The following is a 27,237-nucleotide window of genomic DNA, read 5'->3' as shown; positions in this document are numbered from 1 at the left end:
TTTCATCAGTTTTTTCATCATACATATATTCATTCCATTATTCTTCCATCATCTTTACATTGCATCATCCCCCCCCCCATCATCTTCCTGCACCTTACATTCCAACTCCTCATCAACATCCTTTGAGTGTGCCAGTTCCTGCAAGACAATACAGGGGTGATAGAGTTAATGAAAAGATGTAATGCTTCCATTGTTCCACAGAGAGTGTGCTTTGGATGGACTACCTGTTGGCAATCCAAGGACTGGTGGTGGTGCTGATGATGGGGCTGGTGCGGGAGGAGTACCGGCGCACCTCTGTAGACAAGGCACCAGCAGAGGACCAGGTGGTGGTGGTGGGAGCATCCTCAGCTTCCTCTGACCATTCCTCAGACTAGCAAATAGAACCGGCCTAACCTTATTATGCATTAGGGATAGGTGTTGTGTGTGTGTGTGTGTGTGTGTGTGTGTGTGTGTGTGTGTGTGCGCGCCAGGTTGAGGTTTCAGTTGGAGTCTATAATGAAGGTTTCTGTGGTGTTGCAGTGTTGTGATATGCTTTCAAGGTCATGGTGCACTTTGAGGTGACAAGTATCAGTGAGTTATGTTACCAATTGGCTGCTGATGGCTTGTGATGGTGGCGATTGTTGGCGAGTTTAAGTTTTAGCAGTTGTAGGCAATCATGGATGAGTGTGTGAATGAAAGCCTGAATAAGACTATTTTTATATAGATTTATGTACGTATTTTATGTAGGATTATTTTAATACGACCACCATAACATTTTGTAGGCATTAAAGAGTATCAAAGCTCTTGTAAGGTGGAGTGAGTGTGTTGGCTGTATGAAGGTGGACTGGTGCCTTCCATCATGAGGCAGATGCACTGCAACAAATGGGTCTCCACTGTGCACACACCATGTAATTTTAAGCAATCTTTTTGCAACTTTGATAAGTGTAAATACAAGTCAAATTTTACAACTCTGTCCAGACAATCTCTGCCATGCATTGTACTATCACTCATACTCATCTCCTTCAGTGTGGCATATTCACATGACATCACAAATGCATATTGTGTTATTGCACAATGTCATTAACACATCTTAATGTATTGATGAGAACACTGCAGCCTTCATGCAACCTACAGCCACGCAAGGGACATTCATGACCGTGCATGCACATGGATGATCTCATTATTGAAAACTGATCGGTAACTACAGGTTTTTTGTGCATAATGTAAAGTGCACGTTACGACAAACACCTTTATAGGTGATGAATTGAGATCGAAAAGCAAGGAAACAACACTGCATATGTATGTTGTCAACAATGTGTCAAATGAGTGCAGTGGTCTCACAGATACCAGTCCTCAACATGCAGTTGCACCTTAAGTTATATTATGAGTGCAGTGGTCTCACAGATACCAGTCCTCACAACATGCAGTTGCACCTTAAGTTATATTATGCTATTCACTAGCATTAGTTAAAATTCTGAGAGATCAAGAATGACAAAATTTGTGGAACTGATGTGAACTAGTTCAGTCCTTGTTCCAAGACAAGTGATTGGGCTGAACCTGAAGTAAATTCTGTTGTCAATAAGACATGCATGATTGGTGCATGGTGCCATTGTGAGGAATGGTGATGCTGTGCAGGTAAAAATAAGATGCAAATATTTTTTGTCAGCTTAACTTGCAGGAGTTGCCAGAAAATATTTCTATAAGTGTTAGGAAGATAAAAAAAAATCTTGCACATTTTTTTATATTTTTTTATTTATTTATTTATTTTTTTGTGTTGTGGAAAAAAGAGAATCTTTAGTGAGAACTTTTTATATCCAGTATGTATTTTTTGTATATGATTTTACTGATCAACTTTTTATAGTCTATGTATTTTCTTATACAGTTCTACAGTATCCTAGATCATTTACAATTGTTTGCTTCTGAAGTATTACTGAGCTTAATATGTACTTGTACATATGTAGATTTTTAAAATTAATTTATGATATTTATTTCTTAGTCATGGATACAACAATGTCATGTCTGAGTGCCAGAGCTCTGTGAGAGGCTGGAAGATACTGGAATCTTCCAAATGATTTTGAAAATATTAGGTAGGGATGATATTTTTATGTCAAGCATATATGATTATTAAGATAATTTTAGATTTTATCATTCAAAACTCATTTTCTCAGGTTAGTTTGTGGTCAACATTGGTCCTGTGTGATGGTTTTGAATTATCCACCTGCACCATTGCCTTCTCATTTGCTTGTTCCTGTTAAGTGTTTTAGAGTTGGTTGTTCATGTAGTGATTCTGATTGTTTTGTACTACTGTCTGTGCTCCACATAGCATTACGTGCCACGATGCACATAGCTCGTGTTGACAAACAATTTCTGGGAGGGAAGCGTACTTGCCTTCTGATTCCCATAATTTGCTGGGCTCACAATAATAGTTCCTCCTCCATCCTAATCCTGTGATATAGACATAATGGAACAGTGTCATTTATTTATAGGGTGGATAATAGGGTGGAAAGTGGCTCTTGAATGGCAGACTGAACACATGGACAGTTTAGCATTTTTGCCTTTTCTCCATCCAGCTCACAGGGCCACTGGCCTGCCTCTGAGTGTTAACTGTACAGTACAACAGAGTCCCCTCCTGTATATATTTATATTTTATACACATGTAATGATACTTTTTTTTTTGCTTCACATTGCTGTTGGCAAGGTTTAATTGAGTGGGTCTTGCAATGTATCAGATGCATCTTTAGATATTTGTTATATCCAGCATTCTGTGATGCTGTTCAACAAGTGGCTTGTGTTTTTTGGATTTTAACTCTACAATGTCCCTCAAAATGTGCTGTCTTAACTCCTCACCTGTAGCTCAAAGGAAACCTTTCTGGAAGGCTAGGAGGTGCACAGTTGCATTTTGCATAGTGTTTTGACTCTTAGGCATCTTCAGCCAGAAATGACAGGGAACCATGTCTGAAGAGTGGAGAGCCAGACCAAGAAAGCCAGAATCAGTGTGAAGAATGTGGTTATCTGTGATAGTGGTGCTGCAGGAGTCAAGCATTTGGCAGCTAACTGCATTCTTCAGACTGATTCTGGTTTTCTTGGCCATGCTTTCTACTGCTCAGACATGGCTGTCCTTTGACCTGAAGATGCAAGATGACTCCAGAGTAAGACATTATGCAGAATGGAGTGTGCAGGTGTTGATAGACAAGAAGATCCCCCACTCTGAGACAATATTATATTTAATGGTTATTTGCAGGTCATAATTATGAAGTCATATCAACAATGAACTTCTGCAGGAGAGAGGACCAAAAGGCATTTGTAGCAGTGTACTACTATTATATTGTATGTAAATTAAATTTGCCTATCTTCTTTCAGATGCAGCATATTCATTAGGTAATTAAAAAATACAGAAAAGTTATTCAAGAGTCCACTGGACTTTTTAACTGTTGTATTTTAGTGGGTTGAAAACAAACCCAATCTATACAGACATGTTGGACTCTTGCACTCCTCCACCTGTCCAGGTGGAGGGGACAGGTGGAGAAGTGCCCTTACTTTGTCTTGATTGGCACCCTGTAGAAATTCTCCTGTCTTCCTGATAGGGATCCAGCACCATCAGGACCTGCAAATGTTTAAGTGTTGATTTGGGTTCATATTTTAAAATCACAAAATATTTCAAACTAAAAGATGAACCGATACTGTGTCAGTATCTCCCCATCCACTGCTGTCTGTAAGGCTGAAGCTGGTAGAACTTGATCCATCCTGTTCAAGAGACATCATTCCATGGTTGTTATCCTTCACTATACTGCCCTGACCCTGAAAATAAACCTGCCTCAAGCAAACTACTTGTCATCTGTTGTTTGAATGTGTATTTTTCAAGATGTCAATTTTGAATTCAAGTTGATATGCATATGAGCAGTGAGGTAAGAAAAAAAATATAGCTGGTGCCAAGGAGTCATACGAGTCACACAATACTCTTGGCAGGCACATCAGCCATGGGTAGCAAGACCATTCCTTCGTACCGATGATCAGGATGCAAGGCAATCCAAGCACGATGATCAGGATGCAAGGCAATCCAAGCACGCCACTCAGCCAAAATGTCAACAGCAATAGACCATTGAGACCAAAAGAAGTGATCCGGTAATTAAAAAAATTTACTGCTTGTAGTTTGTTGGAAACGCTAAAATTATCTTGGTTTTTAGATGAAAATGTGCCCCCACTGGTTATGAAAAAATAATTTGCATAATTAACTTGAACTTCAAATAAATAATGAACTTATTAGTGGTGAATTGTGTCACTGAACTGTCGATTATTTATGACAGCATCTATGTGATATCTGCCATTCGTGTAAACTTTCTTACTTAGCTCACAGCATACATTAACTGGAATTCAGCATGCATCTACACTGGTTATGGAAAGTTAATTATAAGCGTAATGAATTCAAACAAAATAAACAGGTAAGGAAACTTATAAACTTAATGCTATTTAAAAGTCCCACCTGTCATACATACACAACATGGCAGATACGTATTTCCTCCAATGCCACGAAGAGAGACCATTTACACAACATTCTCACGTGCATTGTCCGACCCTCGCCACCGCTGACAACCCGTACCACCGTCCCCACCATTGGTACTCCCACTAATTCGCACGCTAACACCCATCAATGATAGAAAATGTGGTGAGAGGAAGGAAGCAAGCAAGGGATGGAAAACAGGTGGCACAGAGGAAACGGGGAGTGGTAGGGGCTGGAAGGGATGGTGGGGGAAGATGATATTAGGAGACAGGGTCAGCGTGGGAATTGTAGAAGAGGAGGACCAGTGAGGGACCGGCAGAGAGGCAGTGGAGGGGGACAGAGCGGGATGGTGGGACTGAGAGGTAAGGTAGAAGCAAGATGGTTCATATGTCCTTGGGTAGAAGCAGGGGAGGAAGTGGCTGAATGTTTTGGAGGTGAGGAGGGAATACCATTAACTTCTATGCTATCTTAATTTTAGCGCTACTTACTCGTACATAAGGAGTAGACGTTAATTTGGATAATTCATCTATTCGCTCTAGGCAATTCCTAGTCAAATTAACAGTGCACTAAAATAGAAAAGCATTTTTCGTTGCCATCGCTGTTTTCATATTTCTAATAAAATTTTACACCACGAAATGATATCTGAGAAGAAACCGTTGAGAACCAAAGGTTACTTCCAAAAAGCAGCGAAGCGTAAATCGAGCCCATCAACCAGCATGAAAACCAATTAAGGACTGAACCCACGGCACCGTCACCCTCCTCACCACCATCTTCCTCTCCCGCCATCTTGATACTAGCAGCAGCAAGTGAATTAGTCAACTTTTCACTATAGCGATGAAGTCTCGTCTTACCACCTCTCTCCTCCCCCCTGTATCAGTCGTATTATTATTATTATTATTATTATTATTATTATTATTATTATTATTATTATTATTATTATTATTACTATTATTATTATTATTACCATTGTATTACATTCTACTGTTCACTGTGTTCCACATGGTAAGTCTATCCTATTTTTAACCTTTTCCCCTTCCTCTCCCCATCTCAAGGAAATATCACACCTTCCCTACATTTCTGCCAGTCCTTAGGGAAAACATCTGCATTGCCTTTCTTGCCTTCCTCCCAGGTCATTGGTCAGAATAACAACCTCTCTCATTGGTTCCCTTACCCTATTTCCAGGCATCTGACTGGCCATCCTTCATCTCCGATTCTCAATCCTGATCCACTTTCTTCTCCATACATAGAATATGTATGTATAGCTAGTCAGTTCACAGAGAGAGAGAGAGAGAGAGAGAGAGTCAAGCATCGTCTCGTCCATCGTAATTCTGTCTCGATATCACGATTCTACATCTTTCTTCGTCATTAAACCAAGAAAGTACATCCGTCTGTTTGTGTTACCTTCACTCGCACAATCAACCATAATCTAAACCACTCACTACCCACGTACCTCGACGCTATTCATCGGAGAATCAACGAGCCACCATCATCTATCCTGCCACCGTCAACTCCAGCAACATCCATTAAGTCAATCAACCAGTGAACAAGTGGCAGTGAAATCCATCAGGACTAGTGGTGACAGCCATCTAGTACCGAGGTGACAATTCGAAACGGTGGTGAACAACGTCGTGTAACCGCCCCCCCCCCACATCTCTGACCCATGCTCCACTCACGCCCTATTCGTCTGTTCCACATTAAGCTATTCACACATTCTCCCATAGTGTCATGAGTAATTAATTCAAGCACAGGAACTACACGACAGTAATGAACCCTTCACCTGAACCACCAATACAATCGTTCACTAATTACATTACTTCCCGTTATCAAATACCACGAACGGTAACACCTTTACACACACGTCCCTACACACTAGTTTAACACCATCATAAATAAAACCTCATTACGACAACCTAGTGCAAGAAAGAAACGCAAAAAAAAATAAATAAATAAAAAAAATAAATAAAACAAAAATAAAAAATAACAAAATAATAAATAATAATAATAATAATAATAATAATAATAATAATAATAATACCTTAAGCTGAGGCCATCCAGTACTACCCCCCCTGTCTGGCTGCTCGAAGGGAACTGGTCAGCGGAGTGCTGCTCGGCTGGTCGTCGGCGCCACCTGGTGATTACAATCACTACCGTTACGCCCACGGATTCACATGGTGCTGGTAGCATTTTATGGAGGAAGGGATGAAAGGTACGTGAAATAACACAGAGGGAGCGGATGGGGGCAGGAAGGGATGGTGTGGTGAAGGAGGGAATAGCATGAAACGGAAGGTCAGCGTGAGAACTAGGAAGAGGAAGATACGGGAGGATCAGATCAAAGTACGAGGGAAAGTGAGGACGTGGGATTTGTCAGGCGGCAGGGAGGCAGGGGCGGACAGGGAGGCCAGGACAGGACAGGATCGCAGGAACGAGAAGCAGGGCAGAAGCAAAGGAGAGGATGGGATGTACCGTGGGGAGTTGTTAACTTACATTCATTTGATAATTATCTCAACTATTTGATCGCCAACAACAGCATACTGATTAATCTATGTATCTAGACAATTCTTAACCAAAATAAACCTTTGCACTGAAAATGTTAATTGCATCCTATTTTCGGTGCCAGTAATGTTCAGGGATTAGGCTACTCTAAAGTTGCACTACAACATATCACGTGAGAAAATGTTAACAATCAAATGATTAATTAATTACATGAAGCAGTGAAACTGAAATCGAGCCAATGAACCAGCATCGAAAACAATTAAGGACTTAACCCACGGCCCCGTCGCCCTCCCCACCACCGCCACCATCTTGCAGCAGCAAGAAAATTAGACAACAGCTTTCCACTATTCCAATCTCTTGTCCAACCTGCCCCACCCCATCATTTCTTCCTCCACATCTCTGATCCGCACTCCACCCTCGCCCTATCCATCTATTCCACATTAAACTGTAATTAGTTCATGTAAAGGAACTACATGGCAGTAATGAAACCTTCACCTGAACCAGCAGTGCTGCTTCTCGTTATCTTAACACCACGAACGGTAACAACTTCACACGTACGTACCTACACACCAGTATAACACCAGCATGAATAAAACCTCACTGTGATAAATAGATGCAGAAAATCTATGCAGAAGCACAAATACCTTCAGCTGAGACCAACCAGTACACCCCCGTCTGGCTGCTCGAATGGAACTGGTCGGCCAGAAAAAGAAGAAAAAAAAAAAAAAAGGATGGACCGATGGTGTGGTCCTGTGCTGCTGCTAATTCTTCTTTCTCTAATGGTGCTCCTTTATCTGCCAGCTGCTACTGCTTCTTCCTTGGATGCTGCTTCTTGTTCCTTCTGCTGCTGCTGCTGTTGCTGTTGTTGTTGTTGTTGTTGTTGTTATTGTTGTTGTTGTGCTGATGCTGGTGATACGTCTTCTTCCTCTGATGCGGCCTCCTCTTCCTCTGTTGTTCGTCTTCCTCTGATACTGCTACTTCATCTCTTTCTTTGATACTTCCTTCTTATGTTTCCTCTTCTTCCTCTGATGCTCCTTCCTGTGGTGTTGGTGTTTCTTCGCTTCTCTTTTCTTTTTCTTCCCCTTTTCTTCTCCTTCCCTTCTTTTTCTTCTATTGATGGTGGTGGTGCCTCTTTTCCTCTGATCGTGGTGGTGGTGCAGCTTCTTTCTCCGATGATGGTGGTACTGCCTCTTCTTCCTCTGATGGTGATGGTGGTGGTGGTGCTGCTACTTCCTTTGAAGGTCCTACTCTTTCCTCTGTTGGTTGTGGTAGTGTTGTTGCTTCTTCCCATGGTGGTGGCGATGCTGGTGGTGGTCGTTCTTTCTCTCCTGCTGTTGGTGGTTCTCCTCCTTCCTCTGCTGGTGGTGGTGGTCCTTCTTTCTCTCCTGCTGCTGTTGATGGCCCTTCTTTTTCCTCTGCCGGTGGTGGTGGTCGTCCTCCTTTCTCTCCTGCTGCTGTTGGTGGTCATACTTCCTCTGGTGGTGGTGGTGGTGGTGGTGGTCCTTCTTATTTCTCTCCTGCTGCTGTTGATGGTCCTTCTTCCTACTCTGCTGCTGGTGGTGGTGGTGGTCCTTCTTCTTCCTCTGCTGGTGGTGGTAGTCCTTTTTCTTCCTCTGCTGGTGGTGGTGGTGGTGGTCCTTCTTCTTCCTCTGTTGGTGGTGGTAGTCCTTTTTCTTCCTCTGCTGGTGGTGGTGGTGGTGGTCCTTCTTCTTCCTCTGTTGGTGGTGGTGGTGGTGGTCCTTCTTCTTCCTCTGTTGGTGGTGGTAGTCCTTTTTCTTCCTCTGCTGGTGGTGGTGGTGGTAGTCCTTCTTCTTCCTCTGTTGGTGGTGGTAGTCCTTTTTCTTCCTCTGCTGGTGGTGGTGGTGGTGGTCCTTCTTCTTTCTCTCCTGCTGCTGTTGGTCCTTCTTCCTCTGTTGGTGGTGGTGGTGGTCCTTCTTCTTCCTCTGCTGGTGGTGGTGGTCCTTCTTCTTCCTCTGCTGGTGGTGGTGGTCCTTTTTCTTCCTCTTCTGGTGGTGGTGGTGGTGGTGGTGATCCTTCTTCTTCTGCTGGTGGTGGTGGTCCTTTTTCTTCCTCTGCTGGTGGTGGTGGTCCTTTTTCTTCTGCTGGTGGTGGTGGTCCTTTTTCTTCCTCTGTTGTTGGTGGTGGCGGTGGTCCTTTTTCTTCTGCTGGTGGTGGTGGTGGTCCTTCTTCTTCTTCTGGAGGTGGTGGTGGTGGTGGTGGTCCTTCTTCTTCTGCTGGTGGTGGTGGTTGTGGTGGTCCTTCTTCTTCCTCTGCTGTTGGTGGTGGTGGTGGTGGTCCTCCTCCTTCCTCTGCTGGTGGTGGTGGTGGTCCTTCTTCCTCTGTTGGTGGTGGTGGTGGTCCTTCTTCCTCTGCTGGTGGTGGTGGTGGTCCTTCTTCCTCTGTTGGTGGTGGTGGTGGTCCTTCTTCTTCCTCTGCTGGTGGTGGTGGTGGTCCTTCTTCTTCTGGTGGTGGTGGTGGTGGTGGTGGTCCTTCTTCTTCTTATGCTGGTGGTGGTGGTGGTCCTTCTTCTTCCTCTGCTGTTGGTGGTGGTGGTGGTGGTCCTCCTCCTTCCTCTGCTGGTGGTGGTGGTGGTGGTGGTGGTGGTCCTCCTCCTTCCTCTGCTGGTGGTGGTGGTGGTCCTTCTTCCTCTGCTGGTGGTGGTGGTCCTTCTTCTTCCTCTGCTGTTGGTGGTGGTGGTGGTGGTGGTCCTCCTCCTTCTTCTGCTGGTGGTGGTGGTGGTGGTGGTGGTCCTTCTTCCTCTGTTGCTGGTGGTGGTGGTGTTGGTGGTCCTTCTTCCTCTGCTGCTGGTGGTGGTGGTGGTCCTTCTTCCTCTGCTGATGGTGGTGGTGGTGGTCCTTCTTCTTCCTCTGTTGGTGGTGGTGGTGGTGGTGTTGGTGGTCCTTCTTCCTCTGCTGATGGTGGTGGTGGTGGTCCTTCTTCCTTTGTTACTGGTGGTAGTGGTGGTGGTCCTTCTTCCTCTGCTGGTGGTGGTGGTCCTTCTTCCTTTGTTACTGGTGGTGGTGGTGGTGGTGGTGGTCCTTCTTCCTCTGCTGGTGGTGGTGGTCCTTTTTCTTCCTCTGCTGGTGGTGGTGGTGGTGGTGGTCCTCCTCCTTCCTCTGTTGCTGGTGGTGGTGGCGGTGATGGTCCTTCTTCTTCCTCTGGTGGTGGTGGTGGTCTTTCTACTTCCTCTGCTGGTGGTGGTGGTGGTGGTCCTTTTTCTTCCTCTGCTGGTGGTGGTGGTGGTGGTGGTGGTCCTCCTCCTTCCTCTGTTGCTGGTGGTGGTGGTGGTGGTGGTGGTGGTCCTTCTTCTTCCTCTGGTGGTGGTGGTGGTCCTTCTACTTCCTCTGCTGGTGTTGGTGGTGGTGGTCCTTCTTCTTCCTCCGGTGGTGGTGGTGGTCCTTCTACTTCCTCTGCAGGTGGTGGTGGTGGTCCTTCTTCTTCCTCTGCTGGTGGTGGTAGTGGTGGTGGTCTTTCTTCTTCCTCTGCTGGTGTTGGTGGTCCTTCTTCTTCCTCTGCTGGTGGTGGTGGTGGTGGTGGTCCTTCTTCTTCCTCTGCTGGTGGTGGTGGTGGTGGTGGTCCTTCTTCTTCCTCTGCTGGTGGTGGTGGTGGTGGTCCTTCTTCCTCTGTTGGTGGTGGTGGTGGTGGTGGTCCCTTCTTCTTCCTCTGGTGGTGGTGGTGGTCCTTCTTCTTCCTCTGCTGGTGGTGGTGGTCTTTCTACTTCCTCTGCTGGTGGTGATGGTCCTTCTTCCTCTGCTGGTGGTGGTGGTCCTTCTTCTTCTGGTGGTGGTGGTGGTGGTGGTGGTGGTCCTTCTACTTCCTCTGCTGGTGGTGGTGGTGGTCCTTCTTCTTCCTCTGCTGGTGGTGGTGGTGGTGGTCCTTCTTCCTCTGCTGGTGGTGGTGGTGGTGGTGGTCCCTTCTTCTTCCTCTGGTGGTGGTGGTGGTGGTCCTTCTTCTTCCTCTGCTGGTTGGTGGTGGTGGTCTTTCTACTTCCTCTGCTGGTGGTGATGGTCCTTCTTCCTCTGCTGGTGGTGGTGGTCCTTCTTCTTCTGGTGGTGGTGGTGGTGGTGGTGGTCCTTCTACTTCCTCTGCTGGTGGTGGTGGTGGTCCTTCTTCTTCCTCTGCTGGTGGTGGTGGTCCTTCTTCCTCTGCTGGTGGTGGTGGTCCTTCTTCCTCTGCTGGTGGTGGTGGTCCTTCTTCTTCCGGTGGTGGTGGTGGTCCTTTTTCCTCTGCTGGTGGTGGTGGTCCTTCTTCTTCCTCTGCTGCTGCTGGTGGTGGTGGTCCTTCTTCTTCCTCTTCTGGTGGTGGTGGTTCTTCTTCTTCCGGTGGTGGTGGTGGTCCTTCTTCCTCTGCTGGTGGTGGTGGTCCTTCTTCTTCCTTTGCTGGTGGTGGTGGTCCTTCTTCTTCTGTTGGTGGTGGTGGTGGTGGTGATGGTGGTCCTTCTACTTCCTCTGCTGGTGGTGGTGGTCCTTCTTCTTCCTCTGCTGGTGGTGGTGGTGGTGGTGGTGGTGGTGGTGGTCCTTCTACTTCCTCTGCTGGTGGTGGTGGTCCTTCTTCTTCCTCTACTGGTGGTGGTGGTGGTCCTTCTTCCTCTGCTGCTGCTGGTGGTGGTGGTCCTTCTTCTTCCTCTGCTGGTGGTGGGGATGGTCCTTCTACTTCCTCTGCTGCTGGTGGTCATGGTGGCGCTTCTTCCTCTGTTACTGGTGGTCATGGTGGTGGTGTTGCTTCTTCTGCTGCTGCTGGTGCTCCTCCTTCTCCTCCTTTCTCTGCTGGTAGTAATGGTGCTGTTGCGTGCATGATACTGTCTCTCCAGTGTTCTGCTGTAGTCTTGTCCATTGCTTCATGAATGAGTGGTTTCAGGTCAGTAGTTAGGAAACAGTAGGCACCTGCCGAAACGATAATTACCCCCAGTGAGGTCTAAAGCACTGAATCAGGGGGTGCTGTGAAGTTACCATTAAATCCAGCTGTGACCTCACTGAACGTTTCCCTTTGTGTCTCACAACACAAGCGGGGTTGTCACTTCCTGCCCTCTAAAGACAACTCTCTTCCTCCACACAAAACTACAAGCACCTAATAACACACACACCCTTCATTCAAAATTTCAAAATTATCATGGCGACTCCTACACCAGCCTCGGAGTCCCCATCTGGAGAGGGATCCACAAATGTCCCCAGGTCGGACTGCCCTTCTGACAACGACCCTAAGTGTCTTGACACCCCCCTCAACTTTTTCTTCATTAACTTCTGCAACATTCGCGGTCTAAGATCTAATTTTCAATCCGTAGAACACCACCTCTCCTCTTCTAAACCTCATCTTCTTTTCCTCACTGAAACTCAGGTGTCTGAGGCAACTGCCAGTAGCCCCTTTTCTGTTCCGTCCTACTTTCTCTATCCTCATTTCCAGTCCAAAGCTGGATTTTGCTTTTATGTGCGCATCGACTTAACCTGCTCTCGTGCCCGAGTTTTCCACCATCTGGCTACGACTACAGAGTCACTCTCAAACTAAATTTATCTGCGCTGTATACCTCTCACCTAACTCCTCTGACCATAAGAAATTCTTTGACTACTTAACTTCCAAAGTGGAGCACATTCTGACTCTCTTCCCTTTTGCAGAGATCTCCATTCTTGGAGACTTCAATGTTCACCACCAGCTTTGGCTTTCCTCTCCCTTCACTGACCATCCTGGTGAACTAGCCTTCAACTTTGCTATCCTCCACGATCTAGAGCAATTGGTGTAACTCCGTACTCGTATTCCTGACCGTCTTGGAGATACGCCCAACATTCTTGACCTTTTCCTGACCTCTAATCCTTCTGCTTATGCTGTCACCCTCTCTTCCGTTGGGCTCCTCCGATCACAATCTCATATCTGTATCTTGTCCTATCGCTCCAATCCATCCTCTTGATCCCCCTAAGCGAAGGTGCCTCTGGCGTTTTGCCTCTGCTAGTTGGGAGGACCTGAGGAGGTATTTTGCCGATTTTCCTTAGAATGATTACTGCTTCCGTGTCAGAGACCCGTCTTTTGTGTGCCGAGCGAATAACAGAGGTTGTTGGCGCCAGGGGTTTGAATGATGTTGACGCCAGGGGTTTGAACTTGGTTCACTCGGTTTGTGAGGAAGAATGGGATTACCAAGATTGTTTGTATTGAGACTTTAAAGGGTGTTGATATTTGATTTATTATTATATATGAATTTACATTAATTTGGGTATAAATTATACGTTTGTTCATAGGTCGGTGCACAAATAAGCTGTGCCTGACACGTCATTGTTGCCTGCGGGTTTGCCACGTCGGCAGGCGAAACAGATGTTTGGGTTCACCGCTGTTACTAAACTCAGTACACCAGGAGACTCCAGCTGTTTGATAGCCCCCATGTGTTGCTCCACCTCGCGAGTTATTTTCACCGGTTTCTCCTCCTATGGGACTTGTGTAGGTGGAACAGAGGTGATAGTGTCTGGCATGGAGGCGTACATTCCTCACTCTTTTTCTCGACCTAAACCTTCCAAACCTTGGTTTAATACATCTTGTTCTCGTGCTATACATGAGAGAGGTGGCCCACAAAAGGTACTTAAGCCTTCCATCACCAGAATCTCATGCACTTTATATTTCTGCCCGGAACCATGCCAAGTCTGTTCTCCAACTAGCCAAAAACTTCTTCATTAACAGAAAGTGTCAAAATCTTTCAAGATCTAACTTCCCTCGTGACTTCTGGCATCTAGACAAAAATATCTCTAATAACTTTGCTTCTTCTTTTCCTCCTTTATTTCAACCAGATGGCACCACTGCAATCACATCTATCTCTAAAGCTGAAATCTTCGCTCAGACCTTTGCTAAAAGCTCTACCTTGGACGATTCAGGGCTTGTTCCTCCCACTCTTCCACCCTCTGACTACTTCATGCTACCTATTAAAATTCTTCGCAATGATGTTTTCCATGCCCTTGCTGGCCTAAACCCTCGGAAGACTTATGGACCTGATGGGGTCCCTCCTATTGTTCTCCGAAACTGTGCCTCCGTGCTTGCACCTTGCCTAGTCAAACTCTTTCAACTCCGTTTGTCAACATCTATCTTTCCTTCTTGCTGGAAGTTTGCCTACATTCAGCCTGTTCCTAAAAAGGGTGACCGTTCTAATCCCTCACACTACCGTCCTATTGCTTTAATTTCCTACCTATCTAAAGTTTTTGAATCTATCCTCAACAAAAAGATTCTTAAACATCTATCACTTCACAACCTTCTATCTGATCGCCAGTATGGGTTCCGTTAAGGCCGCTCTAATGGTGATCTTCTGAATTTTCTTACTGAGTTTTGGTCATCCTCTTTTAGAGATTTTGGTGAAACTTTTGCTGTTGCCTTGGATATACCAAAAGCTTTTAATAGAGTCTGGCACAAAGCTTTGATTTCCAAATTACCCTACTACAGCTTCTATCCTTCTCTCTGTAACTTCATCGTAAGTTTCCTTCCTGGCCGTTCTATTGCTGCTATGGTAGACGGTCACCGTTCTTCTCCTAAATCTATTAGCAGTGGTGTTCCTCAGGGTTCTGTCCTGTCACCCACTCTTCTTATTATTCATCAAAGACCTTCTAAACTAAACTTCTTGTCCTATCCACTCCTACGCTGATGATAACACCCTGCACTTTTCCACGTCTTTTCATAGACGTCCAACCCTTCAGGTAGTAAACATTTCACGCAGGGAAGCCACAGAACGCCTGACTTTTGATCTTTCAAAAATTTCTGATTGGGGCAGAGCAAACTTAGTATTGTTCAATGCCTCAAAAACTCAATTCTTCCATCTATCAACTCGACACAACCTTCCAGACAACTACCCCCTCTTCTTCAGCGACACTCAACTGTCCCCCTCTTCTACACTGAACATCCTCGGTCTGTCCTTTACTTATAATCTGAACTGGAAACTTCACTCTCATCTCTAGCTAAAACAGATTCTACGAAGTTGGGCGTTCTGAGACGTCTCTGCCAGTTTTTCTCACACCAGCTACTAAATCTGTACAAGGGCCTTATCCATCCACGTATGGAGTATGTTTCACATGTCTGGGGGGGTTCCACTCATACCGCTCTTCTAGACAGGGTGGAAACAAAAGCTTTTCGTCTCATCAACTCCTCTCCTCTAACGGACTGTCTTCAGCCTCTCTCTCATCGCCGCAATGTTGCATCTCTAGCTATCTTCTATTGCTATTTTCATACTAATTGGTCTTCTGATCTTGCTAACTGCATGCCTCTCCTCCTCCCGCGGCCTCGCTGCACAAGACTTTCTTCTTTCTCTCACCCCTACTCTATCCACCTCTCTAATGTAAGAGTTAACCAGTATTCTCAATCATTCATCCCTTTCTATGGTAAACTCTGGAACTCCCTGCCTGCTTCTGTATTTCCACTTCCTATGACTTGAATTCCTTCAAGAGAGAGGTTTCAAGACACTTATCCTTCAATTTTTTACTACCGCTTTAGACCCTTTTATGGGACTGGCATCTTAGTGGGCTTTTTTTTTTTTAATTGGATTTTTGTTGCCCTTGGCCAGTGTCCCTCCTACATAAAAAAAAAAAAATCCATGAATATATTCGTTTTTGAGACAAGCTTTAAGCTGATCCCATATCAGTTCATTGGGGTTATAACAGCAGTGACAAGGAGGCAGGCGTACAACTGTATGGCCTTTGTCTGAGGCCACCTTGTCGATGACGTAATTGAGTCTGCAGCAGTAATGTGGCGAGTCATAAGTTCCACGAGTTTCACTTTCGGTAGACGTTCAGGTACTGTTATTCCCTTCTTCTCCAGCCGTTCTCTTATCGTTGCGTGTTGGTCATTTATTTTTCATGAGTGATAGGATGTATTATCCATCACTATAACTGGAAAGGGAGGAATGTTAGGTAACAGTCGAGAAACCATTCCTCGAACGTCTCAACAATCATTTGAACGTGGTAATCATCGACATGATTTGCCTGGAATACCAGGCCAGCCAAATTCTTCATTGGTTCTGGCGTGCAAAATAATAGATAGTCGGTAACAGTCCTCCCTTACCCTTCTCCTTGCCCCTCCTCCTGCTCCTCCCTCCCTCTCTCTCTCTCTCTCTCTCTCTCTCTCTCTCTCTCTCTCTCTCTCTCTCTCTCTCTCTCTCTCTCTCTCTCTCTCTATTTAGTTTTTAAGGACTTAACTGACAGCAAGCTTAATACATATAGATTTTCTGAACTATCACAGTTCAGTAGGTTACGGCAATAATTCGGGATTTGTTGAGATCCATAAGAATTTCAGTAGATCTCCCGATATTTCAGTATATCTGGCAACACTACTGGTCTCTGGCGGCGGCGGCGGCGGCGGCGGCGGCACCACCACCACCACCACCGCTACACCTACGGATTCACTATTGGAAAGAAAAGGGTGCTGGGAGGAAGTTATGGAGGTAGGGATGAAAGGGAGGTGTGGACAGAGGGAGTGGAATGGGCTGGGAGGGACGCTGTGGTAGATAGAAGGCAAAGACACGGGGGAAAGGGCAGCGTGGGAACTATAGGAGGGTCAGGGAGGGAGAGCGAGATACAAGGGCTGGTAAGGGAGCGGAACGAGTGGTGAGGCAGGGAGGGTGTCGGGAAGGGATCGTGGAACACAGGCAGGGAGGAAGCGAAGAGGCCGTGATGGGGTGCATGGGAGGAAGACTACCATTATTTTTGCTAATCATCTCACTTTCACTTACGTCTACTTACAGCAGTAGTAGACGTTGATTTGGATAATTATTCATTAATGAGCCTAAATAACACTAAATAATAAAAAAAATAATAAATTAATTTCTCCTTTCGTTGCCAGTGGTGCTTTCAAAACTACATATATGCAAAACTTCCACCAGAGCAAGTTTGAGGACAAACCTTTCATTATCAGTTCAGAATTCCACGCAGCACTGAGCAGAAATGGAACCAGTGTCAGTTGCAATTAAGGGCAGAACTCACGGTCCCTTCGCCCTCCCCTCCCTTCACTTATTGATTTTTTTTTTCTACTTCCCTCATTCGCCATCTTGATACCAGCAGCAACAAATGGTTTAACCAGTCACCGAACTTTCACTATATACCAATGATCTTTTGCCCAGCGCCATCATTTCACAGCCAACATCTCTAATTCACTAACTATCTATGCCTTAATTAACCATCTATCCTCACAGCAAAACTGTTCACACATACAACTAAAGCGTCACATGTAAGCCCAGCACAGAGACTTAACAACAATTTTCACCTTGCGCAAATCACCAATACAATCATTAAATACTCTACTTCTCGTTACCTGGAGGGGTGGCTGGGATTTTGACCGAAAATTAATGAAAATTTTTAAAATAACTTATGGGCAATGAAAAATGAACGAATGTTTCAGAATCGTTTCAAGGTGTTTCTGTGGTGATAGGCAAAGACAAAGATGTCACACCCACCTGCTCCTTTTTAAGTCACTGTCTGACGTCTGACAATATCCCATGATTTTACGGCATTTTGCTTTTAATTAATTATGGTCGCGCATCTCTGGCAACACTACCGGGAAGAGGAGCATCGCCTCGCCGGGAGCTGGCCCCTGCGAGAGGGATCTCAGGGGAGACTCAGTGCACAACAAGTGGTCGCGTTGTCACACGCTAGATATTCTCAGCTTCACTGTGACATGTTCAATAATAACAAAGTTACAGAACTTCTTCAAACATGTAAAGACATAAGAACAATTACATAACCTTTGAAATACCTGCACGAACCATAGCTAGATATAATCTATTAGTAGAGTGGATATAAAAAAAATAGGGGTTGTATGCATTAAAATTTTTGCAAAATGTTCATTAAACTGTACATTATGTACCTATATTATGAAGGGGCTGGCAGGTACCCATGTACTGCCAGTCTTTTGAGATATGTATGCAGTAATGTACTGTCAGCCTTTTAATATTTAGTACTTACGAAGCAGCGGCCGTGCAGGTTTTTCCATATTTCCTGGCCTGTTATTTGCCGTACCGGTTCCTGAGAAAATCTGCAAGATGCCTAAAGCTAACAAGAGAAAGACTACATCGAGAAGGAGTGTAGTGTTAGCAAGACAGAGGCTGGAAGAGGCGAGAAGAATTGTACGTGGTGAGCAGATGCTAACCAGCCCCGCCGTCACCACTGCCTACGCTACCTCCACAACCACCACCACTCCTGCCACCACAGCTCCATCATCTCGAGAGAAAAAGTCATTTGTCTCTGAACACGAGTAAATATCAAACTGTAGAAGAGACCAGATTTATCGTTGAACAGAAACACATTGAGCATATAGTGACGAGTATGTTGTGCCCTACTTGTGCCAGTGAACGTACTACATCAGTAAAATTTACTCAACCCCAGATAGACACGTACATGCTAGTACAGTGTGAGTGTGGGAATGTGGTTCTTGACACCTGAAAAGCACACCAATGAATGTGAAAAATTGTCGTCCGCTTACTCTGTTGTTTGTGTGCTGTGTGTGCTGTAGGGTATGATGGTAGCAAGAAAATAATTTCATGAGTTTGAAGAGCTTCACAGGGAAAACATTTGTACGTTACGCAAAGTACATGACTAAAATTGCTGTAGCAAGCACGAAAAGTGTGTTAGGTATGAGCAAAAGAACTGCTTACGAAAAAAAAAATAAATAAATAAATGCAGAAGTGAATGAACCAGTGGATAACAAGGTGATGAGCGACGTGATTTTCGATGGTTCTTGGCAAAGGCGGGGACAAGTCTAATTTTGGAACTGGTGCCATGTTAGACATTATCACAGGACTCGTACAAGACTATGAAGTGTGTAGCAAGCTTTGTGGTGCATGCAATAGCAAGAAAAAGGCCTTGAAAAGCGAAAGATGACCGAGGGTGAGCATGAGGAGTGGCTGGACGCGCACCGCCCTGATTATGAAAAAAAAAAAAAAATACGAAGGTGCAGCTGGAGGAATGGAGACTGCTGCAGCTCTAAATATGTGGGAAGGGTCTAAAGACCATGGTTTCTTATACAAAACCTACCTCTCTGATGGAGACAGTTCAGCTTTCCTCTGTCAAAAAAAAAAAAAAAACAGCCTTCCACTGTCAAAAAAAAAAAAAAAAAAGTGCAACAACGAAGGATCTTATGGAGCTGCATCTCCGGTGGAGGAAGCCGAATGTGTAAATCACGTATGAAAACGGCGTCTTACCTCAGATGACATCATGACCCTTTGTCCAAGGGGCATGACACAAAACAGGAATGAACATTTGCATTCACGGGTGTGGAAAATGTGCCCTAAATTCAAGCCAGCATCTAGGCGGATGGTGGAGTTCGCCACCGCAACTGCCATCGGTGACTATAATGTTGGTTACGTTGCCAATTATCTAGTTGAAGATTTAGACATTAAACCCAATACATCCATCTACAAGCATCTGAAGAACATGGAAAGAAGAATGGAATCGCCATACAGACGCAAGGTAAGGAAGAGCAGGCTCATAAAGGATTTAGCCTAAGCGGCTGGTGAATACTGACCACTGCATCGCCTCAAGAAAAGCCAGTTTTCTTCACATGTAAGTTATTCACCTTTAAATTGTAACTGTAACTGTAGTTTTCTTCGTAAGAATTTATTTTTTTATTTATTTTATTTTTTTTTTGTGTTCATTAAAATGTCTTTAAATCCAACAATGAGTATTTATAAAAAGTATCATAAATATAAATATTTCCACTGCATATATGTAAATTATCATGGACCTATAAAATTTTTGGTTTTATATTTTCTTATTTTCTATGTTAAAAATGTTTTTTTTAAATATTTTCTTTGCTGGAATCATTAACCAATGAATAGGTTAAGCACTGAAATTTTAAAAATTTTGATATTTATTTACTACTGAGCAGATGTCAGCCAAAATATGTCTAATTTTAAGTATCATTTTTCCATTTTTTTTTAAATATTTTTTCTCTTCTATTTCATATGTCGTAACCCAAGAAACAAGAAATGAGACACGTAAGAAGAAAAGAAAAACAAAAATGAAAAAAATGAAGGAATTAAGAAATAGAAAGAATAAATGAGGGAAGAAGATGGTAAACACGAAAGCAGGTACCAAGAAGCTATCACCATCCTGATAGATAAGAGACGAAACGTGACAGATAGACAAGACAGACAAGCTAGACAGAGCTGTCAGACCAGAGAGAGTCAAGATGAGCAAGCCGCCTGTCACAGTACCAGTAATTAGAGCCAGACAGTTGTAATGCAGTCATGCAGTCAGACTAAAATGTTGGTGTTGTATATTGACAGAGAAGGATCGGGTAGGTATAGGATGCGTTTCCTCATTGAATATTAGTTGCGAGGTTTGTGTAGGATGTGATTTATCATTGAGTATTAAATATGTGAAGTGATTTAAATCGTTAGTGTAATGTTTAGTGTTAAAAATATTTAATGGAATTTATTTTGAGAGATGAAACTACTTTCGTAATTTTTCGTTGTTGGAAATCGTACATGATCGTCTGAATGTAAATATGTGTAAATAATACAAATTAAATGAAATTTATAACTTAACTTATAACTTAAATGCGTTCCCTTAAACCCACAAAAGCCAATCTTAAAGATCAGAGACGCAGCAAGATCGTGCAACATAGAAGCACGACACACACTTCGCCTTGAAACTCTCTACGCACATAAATAGGTATTATAAGACTTAGTAAAAAAAAAAAAAAAAAAAAAAAGATTAGACCATATTTTCATTTTTCACCCTAAATATAACCTTGCAGTCCTTTATAACTTCATCTTCCCCTCCTCTCCCCCTACCCCGCAACTCCTCATACAAGCTTGGGGGACTGTGGGGGAATCAGGGGTTTTCAGGGGAGAATATGAAATATGGGCTTAAAAAATAAATGAATAAAAATCCGAAAAAAAACAGGCATAAAAAAAAAATGCTAGAAAATGGTCACTAAGAGTTGTGTGTGAATTGAATGCCTAACGAGATGTAATAAAGGAGTTATTCATATCTAAGATAAAATAATTTATCAGCGCAGAATTAAGTATCCAGCTTCTATTTTAATTCTCATAGAAGTAATGATTTGAGTATGAATAAGCAAAGCAAAATAATGTGCGTAAAACATGCAAGTCTGCCCTTAAAAGACTGAGCGTGACATACAACTCTACTCTGTTATTTCTTAATAGTTTTGTTACGATAGATGGCGCTCTCCGGAGTAAAGGTGCTCAAGGCATTTTCAGGAGCAATTTTCCTTCCTTTCTTTTCTCTTGTATTATCAGTGATTGTTGGTGGAAAAAGAACGTGACGACATACGTCATTACACTTCATGGACTGAGTAGCATGCGTATTAGTACCCAACTTGTAAGCAGACACACAAACGAACGCAGTTTAGGCTCAGCTGACTGAATGACGCAGAGCTCACTGCAACAGCTGGCCTTACAAAAAATTCAAGACGCCGCGCATTCTCAGAGCTATTACACTCGGCCATTTCAGACTCGTCTCCCAAAAAACTCTTACATTTACGGCAAGGCCACAGTGTGTCTTACATATGTAAACTTCGTTATTATTCGTGATCCGGAATAATTATACAGAATAACCACCGTTAACATCACGAACAACAACAATAACATCACGCACACTTAGGTATACGGTATTATAACACCAATATAAATAAAACTTCACTACGATAAGTTACCATAAATGCAGAGAAAATACCTGTTGCCAAGGCCACGTAGCTCCCCCCTGTCCAGCTGCTCCAAATGAACTGGGTGCCGGCAAGCTGCGCCAGTCCGGTGGGTCAGGGATCCCAACCAGCAGACCAAGGTAGCGGGAACGCATGCGCCAAGAGACCCTCCTTTTTCTTTTCTCCGCTATTATACTTCTGTCCGTCTTCAAATCTACCCTGATTTCTGTGGTAAGTGGATGTTATGGTATGTGTTGTGAATGTATTTCCTTATTTATGTTATTAATGCGTTAGAAAATGTGATTGATTGATGGTCAGGAGGTGAAGCCAACGGTAGTACTGATAGTTTTAACCAGCAGTTCAGTGGTAATTGTTTCGAGGGTCCTGAAAATATTACTAGTCACTGATCTTGTACACACATAAGAACATAAGAACATAAGAAATAAGGGAAGCTGCAAGAAGCGACCAGGCTTACACGTGGCAGTCCCTGTATGAAACACACCTACCTATTTCCATCTGTTATCCCCATCCATAAACTTGTCTAATCTTCTCACTAATCTACACACACACACACACGCACACACATAGCAGGCATAATAGGTATACTTAAATTTCAGTCATGTTTACATTCTACTTCACACACACACACACACACACACACCACACACACAGAGGAGGTTCCCAACCCCCCTCTATTAAAGAATACCAGGTGAACATATTTGTTTATTAATTTATTACAGAGAGTTACACACAATGCAGACGGGAGTTGATATGCACTACCAGCAGTATGGAAAATCCTAATCTCTAATCAATTTCATGTTTAATAAGTAAGCACTGTTGCTAGAAATGGCGTAACAGACTAGACCACTGGTATTAGAAACGAACTCTAGACCGAAACCAAACCAACGTGCGATGGAGGAAGAAAGTGCTACATGATCTGCCTGTACAAAAACTCTGACTGCTTATAGAAAGGTATATTAGAGGTGATAATATATATATATATATGTATATATTTATATATATAACCATATTGAACGGGGGGAGGAGGAGGGAGGGAGGGGAGGGTAGTGGGGTGTATTCTCCATCTAAATATCGTGTACAGCACCATATTCTTTAGTAAATTTTTATGTAGTTACTTTCTTTTGTGGTTTGGAAAATAGTAAATATAGTTTGCTAGGTTTTAATAGTACTTTTGTTTAATATTTGACTTTTTATCAGCCGTCGATTCGCCATTCTCGTTCCGGAGGTCGCGCGAGGCGGAGCAGCGACGCGACCCTCAGCAGTTTGTACTTGGGTGACCACGGCGCAGACTTTGCGATCAATTTTATTTCTTGAACTCCCTTAATAACACGCCGCGCCGAGCAGTGGGGACACCATTGGGCCAGGCGGGTGTGCGCCGCGCTGGCCGGCGTCCGTGAAGTGCAGTTACGAACGCTGGTGACGGAAACAAACGAGGAAATGAGGCTGTGAACGCGTGTTGGAATGGGAGGCTAAAAAGTGAAGGGCACGCGGACCAAGGGACACAATTCCGGTCTTACGGCTTCCTATGGCGTTCTTTGAGTAGTTTGGCTTATCTTTTACTTTTTACTTGTTATTAGAGTATTTTTTTTTAGTTTGTCGGGGGAAAGGTTGTTTTTTCGTTGTAATGAGACTGCCGACCGCGCAGGGGAGACGTGGTAAGACTTAACAGTATGCACGAGTATAGCTTGGTGGCCTGATGACGTACGAAGACTATCTAGAGAGGCATCCAACGGACATGACGATAATAACGATGATAATGATTAAAAAATAGTTACTCCTTAAATAACTCGACCTTTGGGAGGGAGAGAGAAAAAAAAAAGAGAAAAAACGCGTAATTTTCCTTTTCTCTTTTCACCTTGAACATTTTATCAGGAAAGGACGAGGTTTTGCTCTGAATGAATGGATTATTTTTAAACATATTTATACAATAATTACCGGACATGCCCGATTCTTCATAAAAAAAAGAAAAACACGGGGCAATCGTGAATAATAATGATAATAATAATAATAATAATAATAATAATAATAATAATAATAATAACAATAATAATAATAATAATAATAATAATAATAATAATAATAATAATAATAATAATAATAATGTTTTCGTCTCTGCCCAGTCTTTCTCAAACTTTAAGAATATTAGAATATCTGCCGCCATTATTAATTTCTTTTCGTCATTTCTTCTCTTACTGGCAGTTGTATAACGCTGTATAGTTTGCCCACCGGTGCCTCTTGTCATCGTCCCGCTCAGTAATCATACACCGAATCGATACACAAAAGAAAAGACGATCGAGGCGGTTATTAATTTTCTTCACTATAAATTCCATAAAGAGAACCACCATGACGCCAAAATTCAATACCAATTTTGTTTATCTTTTTTGTTACGATTTCCATTTTTAACCCCATGAAAGAAATCCTTATTCATATATTCATAAAAAAAAGAGGTTTATACGGAAAACGAAGAGTAAAACTTTTCTTAAACTACATCTGAGCACGATGGATATTTATAAGTATGTACAAATTGTGTTGATTTTTTAGATATATTATGCTTATTTTTTCCGTCATTTTTTTTTTGGTAAACAGTATTAAATATCTTATCTACATTGTCCATATCTTTTCATACATCATACGTTAGACTTCTCAATTCTTAACACAATTAAACATCTATATAAGGATCCTGCTACATAATAAAGCAAAAAATAAGAGAACTATACATACTTTTTTTTTTTTTATATATATCTACGAGTCACATAAATGTTCTACTTGACCACGTGTAACGAAGAGCATTCACAGATAATTGAAAAATAACTATATATATTATATCTTATTAGCATCTCCTGTCACAATGTTAACAAGCTTTTTTTTTTATATATATATTTTTTTTCTCAAACTGTGTACACTGTTTTATTTTTTATTTTTATGTATTTTTTGCCTTCTTACTAACTTGAGCAATGTGATGAAATGAAATCTTTTACGTGCAAGAATTCTACGCATCTCTTCCACTCTTAATGAAATAAAGGAGCCTTTCAAGCAGTGACCCTCACGACGCTACAACTAAGTACGTAGTCCTCGCCCACGGTACATAGATAACTGTGGAGAAAGTAAAAACTGCTCTCTCATCACTACGGGAGCACTGACAGACACCAACTTAAGAATCGCTGTGTGTGTGTGTGATGAATGGTGGTGGTGGTGGTGGTGGTGGTGGTGGTGGTTGTGGTGGTGGCGGTGGTGGTGGTGGGGTGATTTGCTTCGGAAAAAAAAAGGAAGGACTGCGCATCTAGGCAAAGTTTTCCCCGCGCAGTGTTCTATGTATATTATAAAAACTTCCAAAAGACAACGTAACTTTCTCTCTAGGCCTGAATGTAAACGCAAGCCATTACTACTTTCATGTCAATACAATGATGGCTGATATGATATGGAAAATAAAACAGAAAAATGTATATACACATACCATTAAATATATATTACGTATATTTATATATATATATCAACACATCCAGAAAACTATAAAGGAAAAAACATGACGAGAAGAAAGAAAAAATAACACAAACATGATTATTAAATGGATGATGAGACGACCTATGCTAGTGATTATTATTATTATCATTATCATTATTATTAGTATTATTTAGTATCATTATTATTATTATTCTTTTATACTTTGAGCGCAATATAACACGAGTAAGAGTAGTGAATATAAGTCAGTGCTAACGGTACATCGGTGCGTGAGGCTCAGTGCTCAATCATAACAGGCTCTATACATTATACAAGACAGTCTTATATTCGCCTTCCCGTAAAACCGAGAAAGAGTTCATGTTATATATAAAACCAACCTAAATACGAACAACCAGGCAACACTATTCGGAAACCTGCCTATGGAGGAGGTGGAGCGATAAAAGGTTTCTACTTCGTCATGCGGATTAAGCCTCGTTCAGTATCTACTAATTTCAGTCGCACAATGAACGCTATAAAGGAGAGGAAAGACGAAACAATATGAAAAGGTCTCAAAAAACATTCAACATATCTGGAAAATGCATGGCATGATACATAGTACATATATTTCAACATTAATATACCTTGAAATCAACAAACACGACGGGATAAGCTAATATTCTTTGCATTTAATGTTAAGTATAGATGTATGTATGTATGTATGTATGTATATGCATATCGTTAATAAAGAAACGACTTTTTACGATATATCATAAGGAACTAAGGTCATCATTACATGCATTTTCAAGTATAGGCAATGATCACAAAGATAAATCACGAAAAAAAAAAAATAAATAAATAAAAATAATAGCATCCGATCCGCGAGTACTGCGATCGAAACCTAAATAATAATAATAATAATAATAATAATAATAATAATAATAATAATAATAATAATAATAATAATAAAACGTCTTTAACTTTACTCGTACAGCAAAGAAATAAGATAAAAAAGTACCAACCATAAGAGTAAGGAATTTTTTAACAAGAACAAAAAAAAAAAAAAAAAGGCTATGGAAAAATATGTTAATATTCAAAAGCAAACAGACGCAAGGTTGGCGAGTAAGTGGTCTGAGGCTCCTAATGGTAATGGCTTACGTAGATGAAGACTTTTTAATGATGCAAAGGGATAACGTACAGACAGACGCAGCTTACAGTGACGTAATCATCATAAAGACTCAACAATGACTCAACTATGACCACAGGAACACGAAAAACAAAAAAAAAATTTTACGAGACATCATCGAAATAGAAAACGAGGCTGAGGGATGCTGGGGAGTATAGAAAACGGAGGTGAGCGTAGACTATGACAATATTCATGAGATGAGCTAGGTGATTGACTATGAGGGACGAGTGATGACGATGAGCACAACGATCGTGAGTGACTATGTGGCAACAATGGTATGGATGAAGAGCAGCGGCAACACCTCGAGGGGGAAGGAAGATCACAAAGAAAACGGGAGACACAATTCACATGCACGGAGATTTAGACTAGTGGTACGAAACTTGGCAGCACAACAGAGAGAGAGAGAGAGAGAGAGAGAGAGAGAGAGAGAGAGAGAGAGAGAGAGAGAGAGAGAGAGAGAGAGAGAGAGAGAGAGAGAGATTCATCATTTGGGAGATCACACTTTCTCCCACTAGATTGTTTTAAAAAAGTACTAAATATATGCAATTCAAACAAAATCTTACATTATATCAACAGAAAACGAAAGGTGGATGTAGGGGAACTATGATGATCTTTCGGCATACTTCACACATACTAACTATAGCGGACCAAATTTGTTAGGTATGGAGAAACGCAAAAAGTGGAAAAAACCATGCACAAACGAACGCGATAGCCTTAATGTTGTACCCTATAAGCTATGTACAAAGTGAAGAGCACTGACACTGAGCCCCAGTACAAATTAGGCTCAACAGAAGAACGAACGGTGACCGGCTTCATAAAAAAACGGACAGGCTGGTGTGATCAGCTGATGGTGTCCGCTCCTCTGCTAACAAAAGGGAAAAGACGCACGTACTTTTGAATGCCGTGCGCGATTCCTTGACTTTTTTCTGTATTTTTTGGCAAATATACAAAGAGATTTGGTACTTTTTTTTTTTTTTTTTTGGAGTATTGAACGCAAGTTGTATTCTGACTG

The 27,237-nt window shown here is 42.5% G+C and overlaps 1 protein-coding gene and 1 long non-coding RNA gene across 6 annotated transcripts in view; one reads left to right on the top strand and one right to left on the bottom strand.

Annotated features, from left to right (window-relative positions):
- The window catches only part of LOC135091476 (solute carrier family 49 member 4 homolog), a 32,998-nt gene extending 29,185 nt beyond the window's left edge, over nucleotides 1-3,813 (top strand). For all 5 annotated transcript variants that reach the window (XM_063989140.1, XM_063989139.1, XM_063989143.1 and 2 more), the window contains one exon: nucleotides 202-3,813. In XM_063989140.1, coding sequence (XP_063845210.1) covers nucleotides 202-374 — 173 coding nt within the window. In that variant the 3' untranslated portion in view covers nucleotides 375-3,813. The remainder of the gene's footprint in view (nucleotides 1-201) is intronic.
- On the bottom strand, nucleotides 3,379-21,649 carry LOC135091477 (uncharacterized). The gene is made up of 3 exons (XR_010262519.1): nucleotides 21,596-21,649; nucleotides 6,513-6,605; nucleotides 3,379-3,583 (listed from the first exon to the last, which is right to left on the bottom strand). It is a non-coding gene; the product is annotated as an uncharacterized LOC135091477 (long non-coding RNA).
- Between the last annotated feature and the right edge of the window lie 5,588 nt (nucleotides 21,650-27,237).

The sequence above is a fragment of the Scylla paramamosain genome, chromosome 37 (assembly GCF_035594125.1).
Source record: "Scylla paramamosain isolate STU-SP2022 chromosome 37, ASM3559412v1, whole genome shotgun sequence".
NCBI lineage: Eukaryota > Metazoa > Arthropoda > Malacostraca > Decapoda > Portunidae > Scylla > Scylla paramamosain.
This window is presented reverse-complemented; position numbering and strand designations above follow the sequence as displayed.